At 39.1% G+C, this 25,907-nt stretch overlaps 1 protein-coding gene across 2 annotated transcripts in view; it reads left to right on the plus strand.

Annotated features, from left to right (window-relative positions):
* Nucleotides 1–25,907, plus strand: part of celsr3 (cadherin, EGF LAG seven-pass G-type receptor 3) — a 143,288-nt gene that overhangs the window by 77,360 nt on the left and 40,021 nt on the right. For both annotated transcript variants that reach the window (XM_050066132.1, XM_050066133.1), the window contains 8 exons: nucleotides 2,339–2,449; nucleotides 2,640–2,808; nucleotides 15,891–16,032; nucleotides 18,518–18,638; nucleotides 22,547–22,730; nucleotides 23,720–23,821; nucleotides 24,535–24,629; nucleotides 25,506–25,715. In XM_050066132.1, coding sequence (XP_049922089.1) covers nucleotides 2,339–2,449; nucleotides 2,640–2,808; nucleotides 15,891–16,032; nucleotides 18,518–18,638; nucleotides 22,547–22,730; nucleotides 23,720–23,821; nucleotides 24,535–24,629; nucleotides 25,506–25,715 — 1,134 coding nt within the window. The remainder of the gene's footprint in view (nucleotides 1–2,338; nucleotides 2,450–2,639; nucleotides 2,809–15,890; nucleotides 16,033–18,517; nucleotides 18,639–22,546; nucleotides 22,731–23,719; nucleotides 23,822–24,534; nucleotides 24,630–25,505; nucleotides 25,716–25,907) is intronic.

The raw sequence follows: 25,907 nt of genomic DNA on the forward strand, positions 1-25,907 counted from the left end.
TTTTTTTTTTTTTTTTTTTTTTAACATTTTTTTTGGTGCTAAATGTAGTCTTTTTGTTGTTGGTAAATGTAGGTTATCAATAAAAATCAAAACTTTTAAATTGCATTGTTAAAAATGTGAAAATATAGTATCGCCTACCAACTGAGCTTGTGTGCACGACGCTTGAGCGCATCCGTCTGAGGCTGTGGATCAATGCCAAGTTTTACCACTTTATCACTATTCCCTCTAACTTGTAGCTGTTTTTTCATTATCTTTGGAATTTATTATGAATTATGGAACCGTTTTTGTCAACATTTGTTTCCCCCGTTTTGTACAATAAATTATTGTTTAAAGTCTCAACAAGATTCTTTTGGAGTGCGTGACACAAGTGTGTTTTGAAAACGACCGCGGACTGTCACCTGCTCAACGCATCAGTACCTTCGGATGCCATGACAGTAATAGATTATAGATTAATAGATTATAATAATAATATCAAAATATCATTTACAGACCGATTTAACAGACGATCACTGCTGCCCGACCTGCAGGTTCATTTGCGGGTCCCGCGGGTTACGGGTCGACCCGTGCATCACTACTGAGCTCAGTCTATAAGGCTGTACACACAACAGTAAGGCTATAGACATTATATTCTATTCAGGCCGGCAGAACCAGCAGCGCATCGGCTCTACAGTGCACGGCACTGCTGATTAACCATTTTATTGCAGCACAGGGTGTCTGTCAGCAACCAATGACTTGCAGAGGCTTCCTACAACTTGTTTCAACGGTTCCGATTTAATCAGAAGACAAATTAAACAGGATGACTAGCCAATGTGAAAATCAAAAGAAAACATAGAATAATGTACTGAAGGAGACTGTTGTGCCATCACATTTTTTTGTGGTTTGAGAGCAAAGATCCGGTTGCCGCTGTGCAAAACTCCGCAATACAATTAGGTCCGAAAAAACCCGGAGGAGTGCTTTGCAAGGAGTGTTTGAAAGGAGCCGAGCCTGGCGTAAAATCGGAGAGAGCAGGCAGCATGGCCACAGCCTCCCATTCAATTCAATTTCCTCCATTTTACAGTCCTTGATCATGCTATCCCATAACCTTTTTTCCTTTTTGTCTCCAATACATTTACTATGTCATTAACTATGCACACACACACATGCACACACACAAATGTTTACGACACACACAGATTTTCTAACCCTGGGCAGCCTCAGTCCGTCTAAAATGTGGGCTGGTAATCCTAGTTTCCCTAATCTGTGGTGGATTTATGCATCAAATTGTATGACGTCTGTTTGCTGTGTACATACATGTATTTATACAGTTGTATGAGGTATGTACATATGTGACAGTAGCATGCCCAAAAAAGCAAACATACGTTCACACTCTCTTACTGTCATCTTTGGCTTTGTTTAAGCAAATGACATGTTTTATTTTGCTTTCATGTTGATTTAATTCTTAAATTATCTGCCTGCAAATGATGTCTTTCATCTTTTTATTGTAGTTCACCGGGCGATTCTTCAAAGTGCATCAAGAAATACAGAGTAAATGGTGCAGACAACATTTTTAGATATTAAATTATTAAACATTATAGCCGCCAATGAAAGAGTAATTACCTTTTGAAAGTTTTTGGCATGTGTGCAGCTATTGTCAGCCAGATCTCACCCTCCAGTTTAGCATCTTCCACTGCTGCTGAAACGATGATAAATGGGGCTCATTGATTTTTTTCGTGGTTGTTGCCTGTCAACATTGCTTCACAACGCTGTCAGTGTTATCAGTTGTGTATTGACCTTCTCCACAATAACTGCATGTTATTGTTTTCTTTATTTAATAAGGTCAATCACTCACTCTGCAGTTCCCCTCTCCTCCCTTTGACTGACATAAGCATTATTATAAAGTGGCAAATGAAAATATAAAAGAATCATGGCTTCCAGTTGGTGATCAAAAATAAAGGGAAAATCAATAATGCATTTTGCTTCCTGCTTTCTGGGAAGCATTTATTATCTTTGTTCGGTTTAAATTATTCTTTCTAGCTTACTATACATTTTTTTTAATGCTATAAACTAATAGAATATGAATTTGTTATTGTGTATTTTTACACAGACCTTTGTGATTGACAATCTCTTTCCATCACTGTGACTCATTTGTTTCATCCCTTATATAGACTACCTTGATATTTTCATATCAAATAAATTACGTAGTTCTTTTACGTTGTCAAATAATGACATTCATGTGCACTCCTTGTGTATCTTTTTTAAGATATTCAGTTTACAAACAGCGATTAATAATAATAATAATCTTTGCCCTTCCTGTCTCCAGCTGTCCCCTTACCTCTCTCCCTCTTTCTCTCCCCATTAGGGCACAGTGATAGTGGGAAATGAGATTCATGGTTTGAAGGTGAAACATCTGCATGTGGGAGGAGTGCTGGGCTCTGGAGAGGTTCAAAACGGGATAAAAGGATGCATACAGGTGAGGATGGATGAATTGAATTTTTAATGTTTATTGATGAATGGGTGGAGGGAAGCTGGATATATTGGCAAATAAGAGATGGAAACATGCTAAGAAATTGGATAGACTGATTTCAATAAACGAATGAAGCTGCCAATTTCTTCTTTATTAAACTGTCTGTAACATAGACTCTCTCTTTCTCTTCCCACAGGGCGTTCGGTTGGGTGTACGGCCTGACTCTCCTGCCTTGCCACGCCCATCAAGAGCTGTCAAAGTAGAGACCGGCTGTAATGTTGGCAACCCCTGCGTCTCGTCTCCTTGCCCCAGCCACAGCCGCTGTTCAGACCAATGGGAGCGGCACACATGTATCTGCGAACCTGGTGAGTGTACAGAGAGATGATGCTGGTGTGTTAGAAGGTGGAAGATGCTGTCTTGAGAAAGGGGGCACAACATATTTTCTCCCAGTCATGAATTGACATGCAATTATGAGGCTCTCCGATGACCAGCCAGTTTGAGAGATTGACTTCTTGCTCAGGAAAAATTGATTGTGTATATTTTCATTTAAGGGACTGCATGGTGTAATAATACCAGCGGTAGAGAAGGAGGGATGCTGCTTTGCAGCAGCGAGAGCAACTGTGCAAGAGTAAATTTAGCAATGTCAGTTCTCATCTAACTTACCATTAGTGATATGGCACTCTGCGGATAATGATGCTGTAGCTGTGTGAATGACTGCATAATACCAGTGTAAGTGTTTTTAAAAACCAGAGGAAATATGAACATGTTGGAAAAAAGTTGTTAAATGAGATTTTTGATGTAGATTAATATTAGTAAATTATTTAAAGCTGCAGTTAGTGATTCTTATCCAATATACTTTTTTTGTTAAATTCAGCAATTATCTCCTCACAGTTGGCTAGCTGTCCATCCTGTGTGTGCAAAAAAAAAAAAGATCCAGTGTTCATATACAGCCCTGGCTCTGTAAATGGGAACAAAACAAAGTGGCTTACCACACTATGCCGGCTACTCTCCCTCCCTCCCTCTCACTCTCCCAGAGCTACACCATGATAGTAACGGAACAAAAATAACAACAGAGATATTACTGGAGCTTCTGAGGGAACACTGATGGAGGGTGTATTTGTTTGGGTGTTGAGTTCAAATATCAGCCATCTTTCTCCAGAATTGATCTGCTTTTAATTGTTGACTCTGGTAACACTGCTGTTCTGGTGCTCTTAGACTTGACTGCAGCTTTCGACACAGTAGATCATAAGATTCTTTTATCACGTCTTGACCTGTGTGTAGGTTTTAAAGGTACAGTGCTCAAATGGTTTGAATCCTATTTATCAGAAAGGAGTTTCTCTGTTCACATGGGCCAGTATAGATCTGCTGCATCCTCACTCAATTGCGGGGTGCCTCAAGGTTCCATCTTGGGCCCCATCCTCTTCTCCATTTATATGCTGCCCCTGGGCGCTATATTTAGAAAGTACAATATAACATTTCATTGCTTTGCAGATGACTTACTGATCTACCTTCCTCTTCAAACAAACAGCTCTGCCTCCATTCAAGCTCTGCTGAACTGTCTCAATGATGTTCACACATGGATGGCTTCAAATTTCTTGAACCTAAACAAATCCAAAACTGAAATTATTTTATTTGGCCAATCTGACCTTTTAGATGGCTATGACAGTGCCATTGGCCCATTGGCTTCCTACTGTCACCCTGCTGCAAGGAACCTAGGAGTAATTTTTGACTGTGCCTTTAAATTTAAAAAACAGATTAGTTCAGTAGTCAAATCAAGCTTCTTTCAATTAAGGCTACTTAGTAAGGCAAAGCCCTACCTCCCTCCACTTGATTTTGAGAGGGCAAGTCACGCTTTCATTACCTGTCGTCTGGATTATTGTAATTCTCTTTATGTTGGATTGGACCAGCAGTCACTGAAACGCCTGCAGGCTGTCCAGAATGCAGCAGCCAGACTGCTGACAGGAAAGAAAAGACGTGATCATATCACCCCGATACTGGCCTCTTTGCACTGGCTCCCTGTCCAGTTTAGAGTTCAGTTTAAAATCTTATTATTTGTTTTTAAAAGCCTGAATGGCTTAGCTCCATCCTATCTGTCTGAGCTTGTTCAGCTTCACACGACAGCCAGAGCACTGAGATCAAGCAACCAGCTGCTGCTGGCCTGTCCCAGAACTAAACTTAAAAGCAAGGGTGACAGAGCCTTTTCCGTTGTGGCGCCAAATTTATGGAATACTTTACCATTCCATATAAGGGCAGCCCGAACTTTGGAACACTTTAAATCTCTTAAAAACCTAACTCTCTTCGCTTGCTTTCACCTCTAGTTGAGACAGACATGTCTTTTACAGCTTTTATTTGTATTTTACCTGCACTCTAGTGTTGATGTTTTATTGTCTAAACCTATTGTTGATCTTATTGATAATTTTTGTGGTTTTTGCTATTCATTCATTCTTTGGATGAACTGTACAGCACTTTGGTCAACCGAGGTTGTTTTTAAATGTGCTATATAAATAAATTTTGACTTGACTTGACTTGAGAATTGCAAACTCCACCTCTAAGTTTGGCAGGACAATGTCCTATTACTGATTCTGCCATTTAAAAAGACCTCATTCATGTGAAATTACTCAATAGAGCTGAAATAATTACTGTTACTGTTAACAAATTATTTATTGATTAATCAATCAAAAAATAGATTTAAAAAAAATCAACAAATCTGATAATTAACTCATGGTTAAATCAATAATTTGAAAGCTAAACATTTTTAACTGTGAGGCTTTGCTGCTATTATAAATTTTAAATTTTAATGGTAGATGGTTACAATTTGAAGATTATGGTATGATCAGAATATATTGCTTTTTTTACTTAACAATTTGTTGATTCTTATACATAATAGGGGATTCATTTACAACACAAAAGGCTTAACAAGTCAAAGACAAATTTTAAGGTTTGAAACAAGTGGCATGTCTGCTAATCCCTTGCATCTCATTATGTTTTGATTTTTTCATTAAATACTTGAAATTAACCGTCCATGTGACACAGCCAAAAATGATTTTCCACTTCAGTCCTGGAAGTTTAATTGCATGTGTGCTAACCTCTGTGCCAGGGAAATGGCCCTAATATTTTGCACACTTTGGACATTGGCTGTGAAAGAAAAGATGTGTGAGAGGAGAAGGTGAAAGAAGCCAGCGGACTTAGAGAGACAGAAAAAGGGAATAATTATAATGTGGCCATATCTGCGTGGGTGTCTGCCAAGGCTCTAACTGGGTTAAACAGATATTTGGGAGCGCATAATGAGTTCTCATTCACCTGAGACAGAGAGAAAGAGACTGACTGCAGGCTAACTTCCAAAATCTCCTTAGTCAGGTGAATATAATGAGGCAGAATTAATGTGGAGGAGAGGAAACCTGATTAAAAGAGAATGAGAGGAGTGGAGAAGTAAAGGAAGGGAGGAGGGAAAACATTTACTCTTTAGAGAGAAAGGGAAGAGAAAGAGAACTATAGAAAGAAAAAGAGGCAGAGGAGGAACAGAGACACTGAACATTTTAATGATTAATGAAGAGAAAGAGGCGGGTGACAGAAATAGTGTAAAATAAACACCAAAAAGTTTCGAGGCGAGAGGAAAAAAGAGAAGAAAGAGGGCACGAGAAAGTCAAATCAAACAGCCTGAAAACACTGGTGACACGTTTGGGAATAGATCAACACACGACTGGCATATATGCACAGAGCGACATACAAACCAGAGAAGTGAGACAAAATTAACATGACAGCTGCACACACAACAGAGGAAGAGGCGTGAAAGTGAAGGAGAGGAAGAAGCGTGATGCTTGATATTTATTTGAAGGATTATTAGCAGCTACTGATGCAGCAGCTGCAGTTCAGTACTGCGGGTATTGATTGAACAGACTAGACCAACCAAGCAGAGATGATTAAAGGAGATTATTTATATTTATGATTAAAGGAGAGATGAAACTAGAGATTGAGGCAAAATTAAGAGAAAACGAACCACATGAAAGACAAAACCAGGAGAGAGACTGGCCACTCCACTCTTTTTTGCCAAGATATTGATACTCTCTTTCTTAGCATCCATCATCTTCCCTCACTGCATCTAAACATGAATCTTTTCTTAGATGCATCTGTGGATTTCCTGTAACCATCTGGACTGGTTGTAAAACAACCTTTTTAATTAAACTCGCAATAAGTTTAGAGCCAGAAGTGACCATATTTGGACAAAAGGGTGGAGCTGTGGAGGAGTGATTGGTGAATTTATTCATTTATTCATTATATGCAAAATATTAGATGTATTATACAAAGCTGCATCTGCAGTTATCAATACACAGCAAAATGTGCCAACGATTGGACGGGCATTGTGGAAGCCCAGTATTCATCCTGATTGACATTTTGACTTATCACTGTGTCGTCATAAATCTGTATAAATCATCATCCCTAGTCAGTGAGCTCCACTGGTCTTACAAATAGCAGAAAACAACAGAGGTATCAGCGCGTTATCATTACAAATAGCTTTAATAATGCTAATATGATAGGGCAGTTAAGTAATATTAATCTGCCCCTACTCTCTCGTTGCTGAAGGCATGGGTGGTGTCCCATTACATAGTTATTTTACCACAATCTATTTTGGTCAAACAAAATTGTTAATTTAATTTAGGAGGAATGGTTAAAAAGAGAATTGGGAAAAAGCGTTCCAGTTCTTGGTGTCTTTTTTTTTTTTTTTTTTTTTTTTGTCTCCATGTCGACTCAGGACTTGATTGAGGCTATTATGTCTCATGGCCTGTGCAGACATTTTCGGCTTAAAGACACAAAAAATGGATGTATAAACATTCCTGCAACACTGCCATTGTGTTAAATTGTAGTCTGTGATTGGCCAGCCACATTGCTGCTGAAAAACACAGAAGAACAAAGTTGTACATGGTTCTGATTTTTAGCCACAAACTGCACCGCAAGTCAAAGCAGCTATGCTTCATAAGCAAAGCACAAGCCAGTAGTCGGTGTCGGCTGCATATGTCTGCATATGTGAAGTAAGACTATCTCTGCACTAAAGTTGACTTTGTCACACCTCTGTGGCCAAACAGCCAAACTAAATGTGCCCTGCTGCCACAGGCTGCTGCCTCAGTGTCTGCCTCCAGAGGATAGAAGAGAAATCAAAGGAAAGTTTTTCAAGAAAGAAAAGTTTGAAAATGAGAGCATGAGATTAAAGCGGAGGTGGAGGGAAAGAAAGAGGAGTGAGTTAGAGAGTGTGTGTTTCGTGGAGGATGTAGTTTGTGAAAGTGCGAGAGCCTCAGGCCTGACAGCATGGGAGAGGAAGCAGAAAGGCGCTGCTATCCCTGTAGCATCCTGCACCAGCCCGGAAGCTAATGCTAACACCTTGACTTATTAGCAAGGACACGCACACACGCAGAGAAGTCTGCTCTCACACACACTGATGCCTTCGCACAGGGACACAATCCCACATACACACAGAGCATATGCACAGACTTCATGTGCGTGCACTTATTTACTGTAAAAACACACACACACATTCTCATTATCATTGTCTTTCATCAGCGCAATGAGCATTAAAAATGAAAACTGTTAAACAATGAATGCTGCTCCGAGACAAATCAAATCAAAGTTTAATAAAAGCAGAGAAAGGAGAGAGAGGTGCACCCTGAATAATTCCCTTTAATGTGTGTGTTTGTGTGTGTGTTTTGGCCCGGTGCTGAAACTAGCCCAACGGGTTTCTAACGCAACTGCTTTTAGTTCCTCTGATTTGTGCAATACAGACTTCTTGAAAACACACACACATACACACTGAGACAAGGTCCTGCATGACAAAGCAAAGAGACATCTGCCCTCATGAGTGTCTCGGAGTACGTATAGAGTATGTAAGCCTGTGTGACAGTTGCTACAGGCTAAATCACTGTGCTGAAAATTTAAATTTAATAGCATAAATTACAGCCACGTTGATTTATGTCTGCTTCAGTTCCCTGAGCTGTTTAAAAACCAACTGGATCACATGTAGAAAACATATGTTCAGGGTTTGATACCAGGAACTGTCATAACAGCTTTTACTGTAATAATGAGCCATTCATCAGTGTTTCCTGTTTTTAGTAGTGTGATTGAAAACAACAAATGCCAAATAGAAATTTCTTCAGATGGAGTTTGTCAGGAAAGTACATTATATGAGGTTGTTGTTTTTTTGATGTGGTGTGCAGCTGCAGTATATTAAGCTCGGACCCTCTGGGAGAAAGAGGGAGAGATTTATGAGTTTCAAGCTGTGTTTCCTGTTCGCCAACCTACAGTAGATGCCAGATCCTGAAGATGCTGAATCAGGGCAAAGTTATTCTCTATGACAAATGACTCCTCACCCAGGAATGTCATTTATTGATCAGGTTTGATATTGAAGCTCAAAATGCACAGGTATTTGGCACTGTTGTGTGGCTATATGAATGGAATTGGAGATACAGTGATTTTTTCTAAACATTGGAAATCTGCTATTGGAAGAAAATTTTGCCTTACCTTGTGTTAGTCTACCCACTCAATGCCCACTGACACAGACAAAGTTACTTTTTTAACTATACCTCACTGGTCCTCTCAGGGTTGAGAAAGTTTTTTTAAGTTTTAGGTCTCTGTGAACAGTTCACACTCATTTGGAACAGGATATAAATAAGAGAGTCATATCAACCATGACAGCTTTAGACACCAATTTACACATTTTATTTTGCTAAACCAGCATACATTAATAGTACTGGTCTAAACCAAGTTTAACAAAACACATCAACAACACAGCAAAACTGTCCTCCTAAGAAGAACGATAACATCAGTTGTCTCCATGATTCAGAGCACTCTAGCGGCTGTAGTGTCTGGGTTCTCCAGCTTCCTCCCGCAGTCCAAAGACAAGCAGGCTGTGTTAATTGGTGACTTGTAGTTGCTTATAGGTGTGATTGTGTGCATGAGTACTTGTCGGTACTAGCCCTGAAATAGTCTGGTGACCTGTGTAGGGTGTACCCTGCCTCTTGCCCATTGTCCCCCTGTGACCCTCAAGCCTCATTATGGTCGGGCATGTGAAACTTTTGATTTTTTTTATGTCGGCACTATGAGAAGAAAACAACAGTGTTTTTAAGTATTGATTTGTTGATTTTTTTTTTTTTTTACCAGACCACCATAGCAAGTGAGGAGAATCTGCCACTCACAGACACAATGGGGGCTGATCAGTCAATAAAAATATGGTTAATAAATAAAATAATAAATAAATAAAACCCAACTTATTCATTAAATTTGACAGAAACAGACTCGTAGCATAAAACAACCCCCCCAAAAAACGCATAGGGTCTCTGGTTACCATGGATACGACTGACCATGGATAAGTGGTTACAGAAAACAGATGAATGGATGTTGGATAGATGGATGTATGGATGTATGGGTGAGTGGGTGGATGGATGGATGGATGGATGGATGGATGGGAAAGCAGCTGGTCCAACCAAATCTTAACCATGATTGTTAGGGTTTTGGAGGACAAAAATGCCTCCTTATGCTATTGTAGAGGGCATGAGCAAAAAACTGATTACCGTTCCCATAAAAAAAAAAACTCATTTTAAGTTAACTTTAACTGGCTCTTTATGTCTTGAGCCCTGGACTTTTTGTACTGTTAAAGCCTTTGCCCAAACCTACTGATAGTCAACTTGGATCCCAGTATTTACAAGGATACCAAAAGTGGATGATGACACTTTTATGTGGTTTATCTCTGTGAGCGACCACTTTCACTGAACTCACAACCACTGGACTCAGTGTTCACTGCTGTTATTCTGTTTTCCCACAAAAACATTTTTATGAGATATTTCTGACATCCACAATCTTCCCACTGTCAGAGGGAAGACAGTTGGATACACAGAGGATGAATGGGTGTTTCAGTGAACAGATGACTCATGTTTCTTTTCCTGATTGTGGTCTTGCGGATATGTCAAACTGATGTTGTGTACAATGAAGTGTCTAAAGCCAGCCTGAAAGCTGTGAGTCACTGTGGGCGCATGTACGGCTCGAGAGGCACAACTTTTCAAAGAAACTGCTGGACCCTGACTGTGAGAAGCAAAAACGTGCGCGCGCACACACACACACACACACACACACACACACACACGATTTACAGCTCTTTGTTTGTACCATCTCTCTCTTTCTCTATCTCTCACTGTTTCTCCCATATTGTTGTGACAAGGCCAGTGTCATTATAAGCGTCTGAAAACAGCCAAGGCTGTCTTCGCCTCTCTCTGTCAGTTGCCATGGTGAAAGTGTAAAGATGTATAGGGCAGATAGAAGATGATTGAGTGTGTGTGTCTGAGACAAAGCGACAAAAGTGGAGACCAGTGAAGTTGTAGATGGAGAATGGGGGATCATGAGAGAACAAATAACAGAACGCTGCCACTGTTTGTGTGTGTGTGAGAGCCTATAATCATACCTGTGTGTTTTTTTCTTTATATGTGAAAAGAAATTGTGAAAGGAATAATTGGAAACTGAACCACAGCTGTGATTATCTTTATTCTTTTGCTTGTGTGATCCCTGAAATGTTTTCAAGCGAGAGGAGGCGAAAGAAAATGAAATGAAAAAAACTGTGTATGGAGGTTTGAGGAGGGGGGAAAGGCAAGGCCAGTGTGTGTTTTTAGTGTGTTTTTTTGCTTACTACAATATGTGTGGGTTTGTAGTTTCACAAAGAAAGGAATTAGCAGGAGACAGAAAGAGATGTTTAAAGAATAGGAGTCATTGGAAACCTTGTGTGCGTCTAAAGCTGCGGCCAAGGCCACAGGCTTGAAAAGCAGCGAGATTTCTATAGACGAGCATGTGAAAGCGGACCTCGCACATGTTTATCAGCTCCAGAGGGAGGAATGCAGACCCCAACAAGCTGCACACACACTTCAGTCACACTTTAATCTATAGAGACGTCCTTCTATTCAGTGCTGGTAAATTAAAAAGGCGACCTGAAAGCAGAACTCGCTTGCTGGAAGGGGAGAGGTGATTGTATGTGAGGCGGAGATTTTTTTGGGTGGTGATCAGTGTGATGCTCCGGGCAAAATGTAATATCTTGTTGTAAAGCTTACACTGTTTTCTATTTTTCACTTGATGGTTAGTATTGATAAGAATATTACTGTATTTTCTCTTGGAGCAGTTGAGAGGCTTTTCAGAACTAAGAAGGTTGATTGTATTACAGATAGTCTCAAAAAGACATAATGTGAAAATCAAAATCTGTATTAAAAACACATGGGCTTTGATTGCACATTTTTACGTGACCGTTTTTTTAAAGAGAGTAATCTGAACAATCAAAATTCTTAATAGGATTATTGATATCTTATCATATCTGATATAGACGCTCATGATGAGATTAGAATACATTTCCAAATCTTAGAGTATCTTTAAATTAAACTGTAATTTCCATGCATGTATATATGCATGTATGCTGAGATTCCCAAATGGATTTCATGAGTCATTAGTCATCAAGCGATAAATTCAAGTACATTTTTTATAAGTAAAAGCTAACTTATTTTGATTGCATGTACATACTATGGACCTTTACAAACAAAACCATTGTATTGTTGGGAAGCAGGTTAGATAATGGTTAGCCGTATATCCTATAATGGAGTTTTTCCTTTTTAAATTATATTGTTAATACAGGTGTACTTAAGAACAAGTTTATATCGTATACATATAAAATAAATTCACTGTTTGTTTCCGATATCTGCTGGGTAGGAATTCTGTGTCACATATATAAAATTAAACGGCTCTGATCAAGCATTGCCTCAATTAGTCCATTTTCAGCCACCTAAAAAAACATTAACAGTTTAAGTGAATGCTGTATTTAGAGTATTTTCACTGCTCTACCTTGCTGTCAGACAGCCCTTTCCAACTGAGAACTGAAACCGTTGTCTCAGAGCCACCAGACATGGAAGTATCTGGTCTATCACGGCCTCTGTTAGTTAGTGTGTAAAGCAAGGCAAAGAAAATACTCCAAATATAGTGTACAGTTAAACTGATATTGACTTTTTAGGTGGATAAAATACATATTTCTATGTACCCTGTCCACAGCAGTACATTGCTTAGCTTACATGCCGGTAGCTTTGGTTTATCCAAGATGCTAGCTAAGCAACACAGCATACAAAAAGCTCAGCAGAAACGTCAGATAGGTCGGACCACTGTGTTTAACAGTATATCTTTAAACGGTACAGTTATGGCTGAAAACGACAGCAGAAATAAACAAGTTAGTTTGCCAAATTCATATATCGTCACAATTCAAATCAATTGCTAGTTGTCTACGTTGAAATGAACGTTGCGATAAGACAGACATCAGGATGATGAGGTCTACAGTATATTGGAGAGAAGATTCTCTAGACATTTTTTGTTTCTTTTGTTTTCTCTGAGGTGGTAAACGTGATATAGATATTTTTCTCCTGATATTTTAGTGTTTAGTGTATTTAAGTGTCGTTACTCAAAAAAAAGAAGAAGAAAGAAGTCTCAAGGTTTTGGTTTTACTTTAAAATGTACGTTTTTTTAGTTACTGACACCAAACTCTCAACAAAAAAAAAGAATCATGAGCCAATGCCTCTGTCTGTTTTTGGAGTAATCTGACTTTTAAATATTGTTATGTATCAGTAGTGAGGTCTTATATTCTGTAATGTGGTCAAAATCAGCTCTGTAAGTATACTGTAAAACATGTTTTTGCATTTTCTGGCATGTTTAACACATTTGATGCAACAAATACCTTCAATCCGAGATCAGCTGTATCATTAGGATTCAGTGTTACTAAATCATTTATATAATACTCATACCTCCAGCGCCAATGTAAATATGATTTTATTGGATTTACAGTATTGCTTTTATTTTCATCCCAACATGAAAGTGGAGTCTTGTGCTGCAGCTGAGTCACATAATATTTTAATCCAACTAATAACACAGGTACATTAAAGACTAAACACAGCAGTTATGCTCTTTTTAAATTAAAAGCCGGTCTGGGTGAGAGGCCTTCTTTATTTGTGCTAAATACACCCCAAAGTGTGTGTGAAGCACTCTGCTTTAGTCATTAGATTAAAGAGGGGTTTTATGTGCTGGCCTGCATTACCATATAAGAGGCTGGTGTGTTTGTGTGGAGTGTCTGGGGATTGCATTGAAGTGTATGACGGCTGCACTCACCGTGCTGCACCAGCGCACGCTGAAGTGTACTGTGGGAATTTATGTGTTGTACGTTGTTGTGTTGAAGTGGTTCGTTGAAGTGTGCTGTCTTTGCTTTTACTGAGGCGCATTTCTGTGCTATTATGGTTGAGAGGTGTCTAAACTTTTTCTCCAATGACTTCACATTTTTCAAATTAGTTTTTCTTTGGCTGCAGCAACATGCGTCACACTCAAAGTATTATTTATACCTGAAATGTATGGGCTATTATGGAGAGGAATTATATAAAATACACTAAGACTACAGCTGAAGATTTTTTTCTCAATCAATTAAGGTGTCCATATTTTTCTGTGATTGCTTAATTTATTTAGTTTGTAAAATGTTTGAAAACAGTGAGAAATCCATTTTGTAATTTCCCAGCCCAAGGTGACATGTTCAAATGAGTTTTTCTTGTCCAAACAGCAGTCCAACCTCCAAATGTATTCATGTAACAATGATATAAAGCATTTGAGGAACTGAATGTTTGGGATTTTTGCTTGTATGACAGCACAGGTAGTGCTAGTAAAATGATTTGTTTAAGGTTTAGGGGATTCAATTACCACTGAGCCTTATGGCTGTACCAGCTGCTAACAGGCCAGAACATGAATGTCTTGGTTGTCACTCAAGAAAAGGTTGCAGGCGAGCTCAGTTGAGTCTCCAGTGTGGCGTCACTCATTCCTCACAGCATCCATTTGACTGCGTGGCACCACTGTGGTTTGCTCTCATTTTCCCTGAGCTCTGTTGGTTTCAATTCAGTCAGGTTAACAAATAGACACAGACAGACACTAAACCAAAATCCTTCAGGTATAATACATTTTCCACCATGGTTTCAACACAAAATTGCTTTATGCATCAGCTCTGCAGCACGCTAGTACTGTGCATCTATATCTCTACTGTCACCTCCAGCGTCTGTCCTCTAACAGGCTCATATTAGATAAGACCTATCCTTGTAAGATTGACAACCAATCTAAAATAACATATGAAAACCTGTGACACTTGATGAATGACTTAAACAACTGATTGATATTATTAGGAAAAGTAATAATTCATGATATTCTTTAAAAGATAAATGTGCTGCCTACATTTTAGATATAAAAAAATTTGACGAAATCCCACTAAAGCCATTCTCTGTGCTTCCAAAATCCATGTGACCATTTCATGAATAGGGCTCAGTATGTTTTGTCAGACTAGAGCTTTCTCTTTTTTTTCTTTTTTCTTTACAGACATTAAGACCATTTTTTTCCCCTCCTTGAACTCAGGTGAATCCTTGAGCTGAAACCCTGATTTTGTATAAATTGCAGCCGTAAAGGTCTTTTATTGTGTACTGTAATGTTTCCTCAATGCTGAGATTGTACTTGTTTGTGTTATTTGTGGCTGAATTTAAATATGTTTCTTTTTTTTTTCTTTTTTAATTCCTTTTCCTGAGCAATGGTTGTAATTTTCTTTCGGAGGCAGCGTTGCTTTGTGTTTCAGTGAATGACAGCATTGTAACGCACAGTTGTGGCTTGTTTTCCAGTGGTTAGCCCAGCTGGAATAAGTCGGGAGAGTGACGTTTTCGATAATCGCTGTTTGATGTCTGAGATCTGTACTTGTGAACTGACAGGTTATTATTTCTGGTACGTGAATGGGAAATAGAGCCGCCTTCTGCATATTTAGATTTCAGTGGTTGTTGTGTTGTGCTCTCATTTCATGATTTTACATGGAAGGGAAGTTCTTCACAGACATTGTGAGTGCCTGTGCCTGCCTTTGTGGTAGTTTTTTGTGAATATTTGGATATTCAAAATAAATCAAATACATTATTTTCAGTGGTAAAATACTAGAATATCAAACAGATGCACTTCTCTGGTCAAGCAGAGGTAAATTTATATCATGCAATGGCTATGGAAAGCTGCAGTGGCCGCTCTGAGCTGCGGCTGTTGAGTTCTGTGACGAAGAGCATACCCACAGCCAATCACAGCCCAGTGTTATCCTATATTACAAAGAATTTATTCCGCCTGAAACTCATAAACCTGCCTCCCAGCCACAGAAAAGGGTGACAATTGCAGTGAGTCGCACTTTGGCACCGCTTGGTGTGTTTTAAACCCAACAACAGGACCAGAACTCCGCTCTCTGGTGTCCTGAAATTTGTCCAACCATCCTCCCTGACTGGTAAAGCAAACATGTTCTATATAAACATGTTTTGCAGGGTAGTTTCATAGGTGGTGTTTGTGTTAGACTTGTAGGGTGGCAGTGGTTGTGAAATTAATCCTCCTTCTCTCTTTCTCTCCCCAGGTTACTACGGGAGAGGCTGCACTGACGCTTGCCATCTGAATCCATGTGAAAACGAGGCTCAGTGCCACAGAAAGCCAAGCTCTTCCCATGGATACATCTGTGACTGTGGAGACAACCACTACGGGCAGTACTGCCAACACAGGTACACACACACAACTGACTCATCACTTGGCCTCCAGTTTACCTGTGAGATGCCAGCACAGTCTAAAGTTCTGCCTACAGCCCAGTTAAGCTCTGCTCCAGTGTGTGTGTGTGTGTGTGTGTGTATCATGGTAGCTTTAGTTCTGCCTTGTTGTCCCACATCTCCAGCGTTGCATGTAATCCACTGTGGAATGAGTGTAGACTCAACGTAATAACACACACACACACACACACACTGAGGTTATCTGTGTGTGTGTTACACTGTGTGAACCAAACGTGACCCTGACCTCACCCCATGATCCCTTTCTTCCTGCCTGTAAAATCCACACAGCTTTAACTTTATCTCATGATCTGTTCTGTGTGTGCCTCATCTTTGATGTCGTTGGTGTGTGCTTTTTACAAAGACACACATTGTCGGCTGCTGATGAAATGAATGTCTCCAATCTCTCTTACGTTCCTCTGATGTGGCTCCATCACTCCCTCTTTTTCTCCCCACTGCTGTAATTTGCCCTTTGTTAAATGAAATGTAAGGTTCATTAACCAACTACCAACTCACTTTCTAAATCTTACTAAGTCACATGATTCAACAGAAAGATGATAGTCTTGATTGGGGTTGGGTAATATGGCGGTACATCCCATGCAACTAGAAATGTGTCCACTAGTAGAGATTAGGCAGTACCATTTCTGCAGCAGGAGCTATTCAGGTCAGGCATTGTTGTAGTTCTCACGATCAGTCAAGGTCTCGAGACAGGTCTAAGATCACTTTTCGAAGGTCTCGGTCTTGACCGCATTTTTTCACAGAGGACTCAGGATATTAGGAAACTGGCTGCGCAAAAGAGGAGTGTTAGAGTGTGATGGTTGAGTTGATTTCGGCTCCCTTGTGTTTGTACTGTATTTGTTTGCCTATAGAAAATTTCCACACATCAGATTCACTTCTGCAATGCCTTTTGATAATTTTATCAAGACATTTTTCATTGTACACTTCTAAAACGGAATGTGGATCTTTCAGGTCAATGTGAGAAGTGCCTATGGTGTGCATGTTCCACACTTTATCGTAAGATCGTCATGCAGTGTAGGACTTGCACTGGTCTGGTCATGGTCTTGGTCATGGTCTTGGTTTAGGTGGTCTTCACTACAACACTGGTAATGTAGCAAATCAGGGCTTGACTGTCACGTGTTCTCATGATTCTCGCCTGATCTCTGGAATCTAGCTGCGTCACAAGGTAACCTGACTTGGACGGACATGGAGGAGGACTGAAGTTGTAAATAGAGAAATCTTTAACGCTTGAAATTATTGTTCTCAGAAACTTTAAAGCTTACATTTTTTAAAAAAGACATCAGTTTGTATTCTGGTTATTTTTCTTTTGACACTTTATAAACTTAATGATTAACCAAAATAATCAAAAAACATATTTAACAATAAAAACTAATCATTAGCTGCAGCCCATGCTCAGGTGACTAGCATCTCAAACATGAGTGAAATGAGAACCATCATGTTAGTCTTGAAGCTAATTGACTGACAGAACTCATTTCTAATTTAGGAAAGACAGAGCAGCTTCCAGAGCAGCTTCCTGTTTAGACCCAGCCTCTGTTCCTATGCTCCTCCCTACCCAGATATAATTAGACAAAGATTTTGGCTCTCTGGATGTGATAGTGTTGCCGTTTGAGCCCTTTAAGCAGCCAAATATGTACAGCAGGGAGAGATGCTTTATTTGGAAGAGAGGTTCTGTATGGAGATGCAACAAAAATCTCTGGAGAAACAGACTCAGTCCTAATATTCTATTTGGATCTCTGATATCTGAATTACCTCTTCTAAACTCCCCGTAAGGAGCAATAAAGGCACGCATACGAGAACCTGCATTGACTGTGAAAAGCGTTTGTCTCCTCAGTGATCCATTAGACGCTAGTGAGAACAGAAGGAGAGCACATTAAATGAGATGTGAGCAAAGAGAACGAAAGAGCCAAGTGACGTGTGTGATAAACCAGTGATAAAAGTCTGAGGTGTGTTTGAAGTTCAGCCGTTTTAGAAAACGCTGCTTTTAAAATGAATAGCTAAAGGTGTTTTGCTTAAATGTCATTCAACATATTTTGTATAATAATGGTTTCCATCTATGACTCAGCATATGCTGAAGTTTTTGTTGAAGTGCATATTATTTTAACTCATGTCTTTCCTCTCAAACTTCCTCACTCCCTTTCTCTCCAGTTTCTCCCTGCACCTTTCTCTATCAATATTGTCTCTGTTTGATCCCTCTCTTTGCTTCCTCTCTCTCTCCTTCTCTCACTAGCTGTGTCTCGCTTTCATCTCTGTTTCAACTAGTTAGTTTGTCATTAGTTAGAAGTCAGAGAGAAGATGGTTCCTTTGAAGAGCAAATAAAGTTTTTGACATGCTGGTACTTTCTTTTTCTATACTTACTCTACCCAGTCATGTCTAACTGTTTGTTTATGTGTGTGTGTGTGTGTGTGTGTGTGTGTGTTTCTGTGTGTAGGATTGATCACCAGTGTCCCAGGGGTTGGTGGGGATCTCCGACTTGTGGACCGTGTCACTGTGACACCAATAAAGGCTTCGACCCGGACTGCAACAAGACCAGTGGATACTGTCACTGCAAGGTAACCAGGAAATATACACAGGCGGGCACACACACACGCACACACACACACACACACACACTGCAACATTTAGGCATTTAAGAAAGAATATCTGTTATTAGAAATTATAATGTAGTACATGCTTTTACTTCTTCAGATGTAGATGCAGCATCGTATGCAGAGTTTATACTTTTTGTAGTTAATAGTATGTATGTGTTTTTATCAACTAGTCAGCATCGCCAGAATTCAGCCAGTTTTTAAGTTTTAAAGATACAGAAACTACTTAACGTGCTTTCATCTCATCACAACCGGATTACAGAAACAGCCTTTTTACATGCCTAAATAGACGAACTGTAGACAGGCTACAGACAGTACAGGACTCAGCTGCCACCAGTGTACACAGTTTTGATTACATCACCCCAATTTTCGCCTCTTTACACTGGCTTCCAGTACGTTTTAGAATGGATTTCCAGTTTCTTTTAATTACTTGAAAGCCACTAAATGGTCTGAATCCATAATATACGGACAGGTAAAGGAAACCCAACAAAAAGTGTCTTAGGGAGGTGATACTACTTGCTGCCAGAACAGCTTCAGTGTGACTTGGCAGTGATTTTACCAGTCTCTGGAACTCTACTGGTGGAATAAACACCAGTCTTCCATGAGATATCTCCTCATTTGGTGTTTTGATAATGGTGGTGGAGAGCACTATCTGTTTGTACATGCATTTTTATACATGTCCAGAGAACATGATTGGATGTTACGACTTAATTGCTTAATTTTACCATGCAGTATATTGTTATATTTCTCTATTCTCTCTCTTTAATTTGTCACCCATCTGTTTCTCAGATCTTTTATCCACATAAGAACCAAATCACTTGAGATCATGGGGGGAGGCCTTCTATCTATTCCACACTCTCAGCTGTAAAATAAGGGGGACAGAGCTTTTTAGATAAGAGCCCCAAAGGCTCTGTAACACTCTGTCCAAGAAAATAAGGCATTCAGAGTCAGTGGCTTTTTCTTAAATCTACTTAGAAAGTACTTTTATCACACTGCCTATCTTGATTTCACTTTATTCTAGTTTTTATTCTGTTTTGTGGGTTTTACTAGTTTAATTTGTATGTTGTTCTTTGAGTACTTTAAGTCTCATATTGCTGTATTTTATACTTGTTTTTATGCGAAGCACTTTGTCACTTTGTTTTGATAAGTGCCATATAAATAAGGATATTATTATTAGTAGTAGCTGTTCAAAACTCCATTAAATGGTTACAGACCTGCTGGTGTAAGGTTTTTTTTACACCAGCACATTGAAAATTGTTACTGTTAGGGGATTATCAGGACTTTCGTAGTGTAACTCTGTAGCTCACTTTGGCTTTGGTTTATCCCAGACACACAGTAATCATCTCACCCTCTGATGGCTGGCTGACAGACTAAGCCAGACATAACCACATCAACCATAATACGATGATCATCCCTACATATTTCTATGTCAGTCTTGTGTGATCATGTGAGTGTGTATTGATATGCTTGTGTGTCGCCACCATGTTTAACCCTGTTTTATCCCTTTCTTAATCTGATCTTTTGACCCTAATCTTTAATCTCTGATATTGCCCTTGCACAAAGTACTTAACCACATGTTGTCCTGCGACCTTTGGCTCCTTTTCTGAATTTTCTGAAAAATTAAGCTTTAAGTAAAAGTGTTTTCTGCTTTCATGCTTACAATAAAAGAATGTTTTCATTTAGCCTTTTAGGTGAAAGCAGAGACACACAACTCTGTATTACAGTGTACACCATCAGCATTCAGTTTAATATTTCTTTAATGCCCTTCATCTTAAAATAAAAATGACTTTTAAGATGCAGTGATCAACACTTTATAATTTAATTTCCCTGTTGTTGTTAGTGATGATCATCACATTGAGGGGATTTGACTCTAGGAGTGTACTGTTAATGTTTTGGACCACAAAGCAACAGCAGATTACTTTGGAAATTTACCTTGTAAAATGCAACATAAAGCTGCTGCAGCTTGAGATAATGTGTTTGGTAATTACAAATTTTCCTTTAGAATCCCCTCCAGACATGTTTGAAGACGTATAAAAATACTCAGAATAATTGGGCCCCCAATTTGTTTTTGTTTTTTCCAAAAGAAAAAAATAATTAACTAGTTGAATTTAAATTATTAAAATGACATCGAGCCCTTCTCCCTCCTTACAAAACCAAGAATCAATGAATATGTAAATATTTTTCTTTTCAAAATTTTAACTGCTAAACACAAGATGCCTCCCACTTCACTAAAACAATCATTCTCAGTGTATGTGTGCAGGAGGTTTCAAGTTTACACGTCGCACCTCTGTAAAATGTGTGTACTTGCGCAATGTGGTGTGACGTATATCTGTTTTAAAACCTGCACATCTGTTTACCTCTTGTCAACTCTATGTTACGTTATCTTGTCATCCAGCCTTGGTAATCAATGTGCTTTTTTTTTATCCCTAAGTAAGTTACTTGGCTTTTCACAGTTAGCTTTGTACATATTGCTATATTGTAATAGTACTTACTGTTTGTTCTTGTTTATAGTGGTTTTGATCATTGTGATAATCACCTAAGTGTCTCTAAATATTGAGGTTAGCCGGTCAGCTAACACCACCGTCAAGTTAACAAGGTGGGCGGTCAGCTCTACTTTCGCATGATGGTGTACGTCAGTCAAGTTAAAGTGTAAAAGAGAGTCATAGCAACCCAGTGTTTAATAAGCTCTGAAAATCAGGCTAACATTGGTGCTACACTGGCTAGCTAGCAATGCTAACAGTTATCTAAGACACTGAGGTGATTGTGAAAATGATCAAAACCACTATTTTCAAAGTGGTAAATACTATTAACAATAAATTAACTGTGAAAAATGTCATGTGCTTACTTCCTTTTAACTCTACAATAACGTTACCTTCACCTCCAACCTTTTTCATCCTTAAGGGAGTTACATCACTTGTCACAGTGTCACAGTTCTCAGTGTCTCAGATAACCGTTAGTGACGTTAGCTAGTGACTCACTGTGGCACCTGATTTTAGAGTTTAGGTGGTGTTAGGTCGCTATTTCTGTTCTTTACACTTGGTGCTTAAAAGAGACTGACCTACACCATCTTGCAAAAGTGATCAGTAGAGCTCTGTGGAGCTGACCACCCTACTCATAAACTTGATAATGATTTCCTTCATCAAACCTCATGATTAAGAGACACTGAGGTAATTGTCAAAATGATCAAAAACAATATGTACAAAACATACAGTAAATACTATTAACAATATGTGCAGAACTAGGAAAAGTAAAGTAACTCACTTACAGATGAAAAAGCACTGATCTCACTAAGGCTTGAGGTAAGGGTAACGTTACTGTAGAGCTGACAGGAAGTGAACAGACGTGCAGTTTGTAGAACATATACGTCACACTACATTGTGCAAGTAGAGACTTGGACTGTGATTGGCTTCCAAACTAGCTGTGATGTCGCAAAATCATGCTTGTGGGTGCACGCTTTGAATTAAGATTAAAGATAAACAGAGAAACTTTCCGCCTTCAGCAACTGAATGTGTTAAATACAAGTCAAGTTGCAGTGAGCAAAACACATTTTTGAATGAAGGGGAACTTTAAAGAACGGAACAGTGGTGCTGTACCATCATCTTCCACAGGAACACCGTCACTCTTTTTCCAAAGAGTTATTAGCAGACGAAATGATTAACTGCTTTTCTTTATTTCTGACTCAATTACACATCATGCATGAGTTGTTCCTCTTGTATTCATGTCTCATTACAGCCGTATCGCCTTTTGTGTCATTGTATAAACCCTGCACTATTCTTGGCACCGTGACATTTTACATTCCTCTGACTCTGAGTTTGATCAGTGCGCCTAATTGTGCGTACCTCGCATGTGTGTGTGTGTGTGTGTGTATTCAGGAGTTTCACTACCGTCTGCGGAGCTCTGACACCTGCCTGCCATGTGACTGCTACCCTGTGGGTTCCTTCTCGCGGTCATGTGACCCAGAGACAGGACAGTGTCAGTGCAGGGCCGGTGTGATTGGTCGCCAGTGCAACATATGTGACAGCCCCTTCGCTGAGGTCACAAATTCAGGCTGTGAAGGTGAGAATGCTTAGGTTCAGATATTTGAGTTTCAGAATGGTTTGCCCAACAGGGTGCTTCATCATTTATTTATTCATGTGTGCATGTGCACAGCATCACATCTGAAACCCTGCAGATTGGAGTTTAAAAAAAACTGAGAAATGTGTTCTTGTAACAGTAAGTTGCCCAGCGGGAGGTTCTAAGATTGCGTGTCAAAACATATTTTTTATTGACTGGGAGAAAGGAACATTTGTGAAATTACTTTTTTCACCAACTACTCTATTTTGATGGTTAGAAATGTCTCTCCGTCTTGTAGCCCCTTTGTGGTTCACTGACAAAAAGAACCAAAGAAAATTATCCACTTTTGAACAATAGTTTGAAAAGCTGGATTTAATATTAAAGCTTGTCAATGTTGCTCTCTAACAACAGCCAAAACAATGTTACTTTCTGTTTTTCTTTGGTAGAATTGTCCCTTGGCAAGTGGTACAGAAAACTGTGTCTTGTGTTATATAAAGAGGATGTATAATTTTCAAGATGGATTTACAACCGGTATTCAGATCAAGTAAATTATCCATGGAGACAAACAGACATGAATAGGAATAATGAGGCATGACTGAGCTTCCACCATATTTAATCATAACTGTGTAATCATAGGACTTCAGTTTCTTCTTTTATTCTTTCTTTCAAAATGGTCATGTTTGTCAATCTTGTGTCCAAGCCTAAAATAACAATGAAGCTGTTGATTAAATTCATCCTCTATTTAACATCTCCCAGTTAATTCTATGTATCTGTTTTTTACTCTTCCTTGCCACTCTCCAGTGTCCCTCTTGTAATTACTTCCTTTAATTTGTTGCTGGTGTTTTATTCTCTCACATTCATCTTTCATTTTCGTCTCTACGAGTCAAATGAAAAACATTTCCACATCATTACTGACTTTTTGTCGTGTTTTTAATTGAAAAGTTCATCGGATTGATAAGGATGATTTTAAATGATGTTTTTTCTCTCTGCAGTCATTTATGATGGTTGTCCAAAGACCATCACTCAGGGGATCTGGTGGCCTCGGACCAAGTTCAACCTGCCTGCTGCAGTGCCCTGCCCCAAAGGCTCTGTCGGTCAGTAAACACTCATACAGTACACACTAATATGAGTTCAGTCAAACACATAGATGTGGTTTTAACAGAGGTTAAGATAACCAAATCTTTTCCGTCATTGTCAGAAAAATCTGAAGGCCGTTATTTTAATTGATTAAAACACTGAGCTGGGTGATCCACTGTAACTTTAAGAGATTCACACTCATGTCCAGTTAGTGGCGTGTGCATATAAATGAGTTGTTGTCTAATCTTGTCATTGATCTCACATGCATGACCTTGTTGTCTTGCTGGCTTTAGCCATCGCTTTGGTAGGCTGTATCGCTACATGCCATCGCAGAATGCCTCCGCTGTCACTGCGGGAAAGAAATCATTCACTGCTCCGTGTGGTGTTGACATGAAAAGTGACCTCACAGTCGGTGTCTCAATTCATCTTTTCTTTCCATGCTGTCATAAATGCATAATCTCAAGCTTGCTTTGTATACTAATCACTTAAAAATGAAAATGAATGAATGAAAATTAAAAGCTATTAAAACAAATGAAAAGTAAAATGACAGGTTACAATAGATCATGAAGGAAATTTTTACGACCCTGTCCATCAAAATGACAGACAACTGAAAAGTCTAAAGTAACTGCTGGGATACACTCACATACAACCTCATGTCAGTTTTGAACTTCAGTTAAATTTATTTATGCCATGTTTTTGTGAAAACACTTCCTGTGTCTCGTCCTTGCAGGTGCGGCCATCAGACACTGTGATGTAGAGAGAGGATGGCTGGAGCCAGACCTTTACAACTGCACCTCACCGCCATTTGTGGAGCTCAATGCTGCTGTATGTACAGTAATACCACTAATAATGTTAAACATGTGTCTTCATGGGTCCATAAACTTGTACACTAACAAGTGCTGAATTCTGGCCAAATCTTAGATGTACTCATCATTTAGAAAAGAGCGGTCAACACTCCCTGTTGCTAATAAGTTGTTTCAGTTTGTTTGAGCTCTTGAATCAGTTTTGGAAATGTGTTGATTGGGTGGTTTTCAACTTGTAAATTGAAAACTTACATTACAGGAGTCAGATGTTTCTTTTTTGAAACAATGGGATTTATTTGTGTTTTGTGGCATCAATTCACATAAAGAGGGCACAGTTTAAGTCAGATCTGACCTGGAATAGAGGTGGACAAGGTTGTGGACCCAGGAGAATTGCAGTTGTCCTCCTGTTTAAGTTTAAGTAGGACGTGATTCCATATATAATAGATAAATGCAAATATTATATATGTGTAAGTGACTTTGAATTAACTAGACGTACCTCTTTGTAGACATGCTGTAGTGTTGCTGTACATATGAATATTGTCATATTAAATCCCAGTTATTATTAAAGGTATGTTATGCAGGAATTGTCAGTTACTCTTTGTAAACAATTTTGCAAGTGATTTTTGTAGCTTTCGTAACCTTTGCCCTGCACTGTGCCCAGGAACCTCCTGAACGCAGCAAAATTAGAAAGTTAGAAATACAGGCAGAGGACAGAGTCTCTACAGATGAATATGCCGCTGCACACTTGTAGTGTCTCAGGAGGGATGATTTAGAGGGATTCATTTTGTTTGAGTCTATACATTGTTTCTTCGTGAAATCCGTAAAGATTTATCTTTAAATATGTGTAAAAAGGATAAAGATTAACTTGTTCATGTTTTGTCGGTGTCTGTATGTTTAGCTTGATTCTCTGGAGCGTAATGAGACAGAGCTGAACACCATCATGGAGAAGAAACTTGCCCACCAGCTCCGCGATGTCACCGAGGCAACCGCCCGACTCTACGGCAATGACTTGCAGATTGCCGAACGACTGCTGTCCCGCCTCCTCACCTTTGAGACCCAACAGAGTGGCTTCGGACTCACCGCTACTCAGGACGCACATTTTAATGAGGTAAGAAGAAGAACACAGGACTCAATTATCCTTTTCTTTCCTTGTCAGACATTTATACACTGAACAAAAATATAAACGCAACACTTTTGTATTTGCTCCCATTTTTCATGAGCTGAACTCAAAGATCTAAAACATTTTCTATATACACAAAAGACCATTTCTCACAAATATTGTTCACAAATCTGTCTAAAT

This window comes from Epinephelus moara, chromosome 16, assembly GCF_006386435.1.
Source record: "Epinephelus moara isolate mb chromosome 16, YSFRI_EMoa_1.0, whole genome shotgun sequence".
Classification (NCBI taxonomy): Eukaryota; Metazoa; Chordata; class Actinopteri; order Perciformes; family Serranidae; genus Epinephelus; species Epinephelus moara.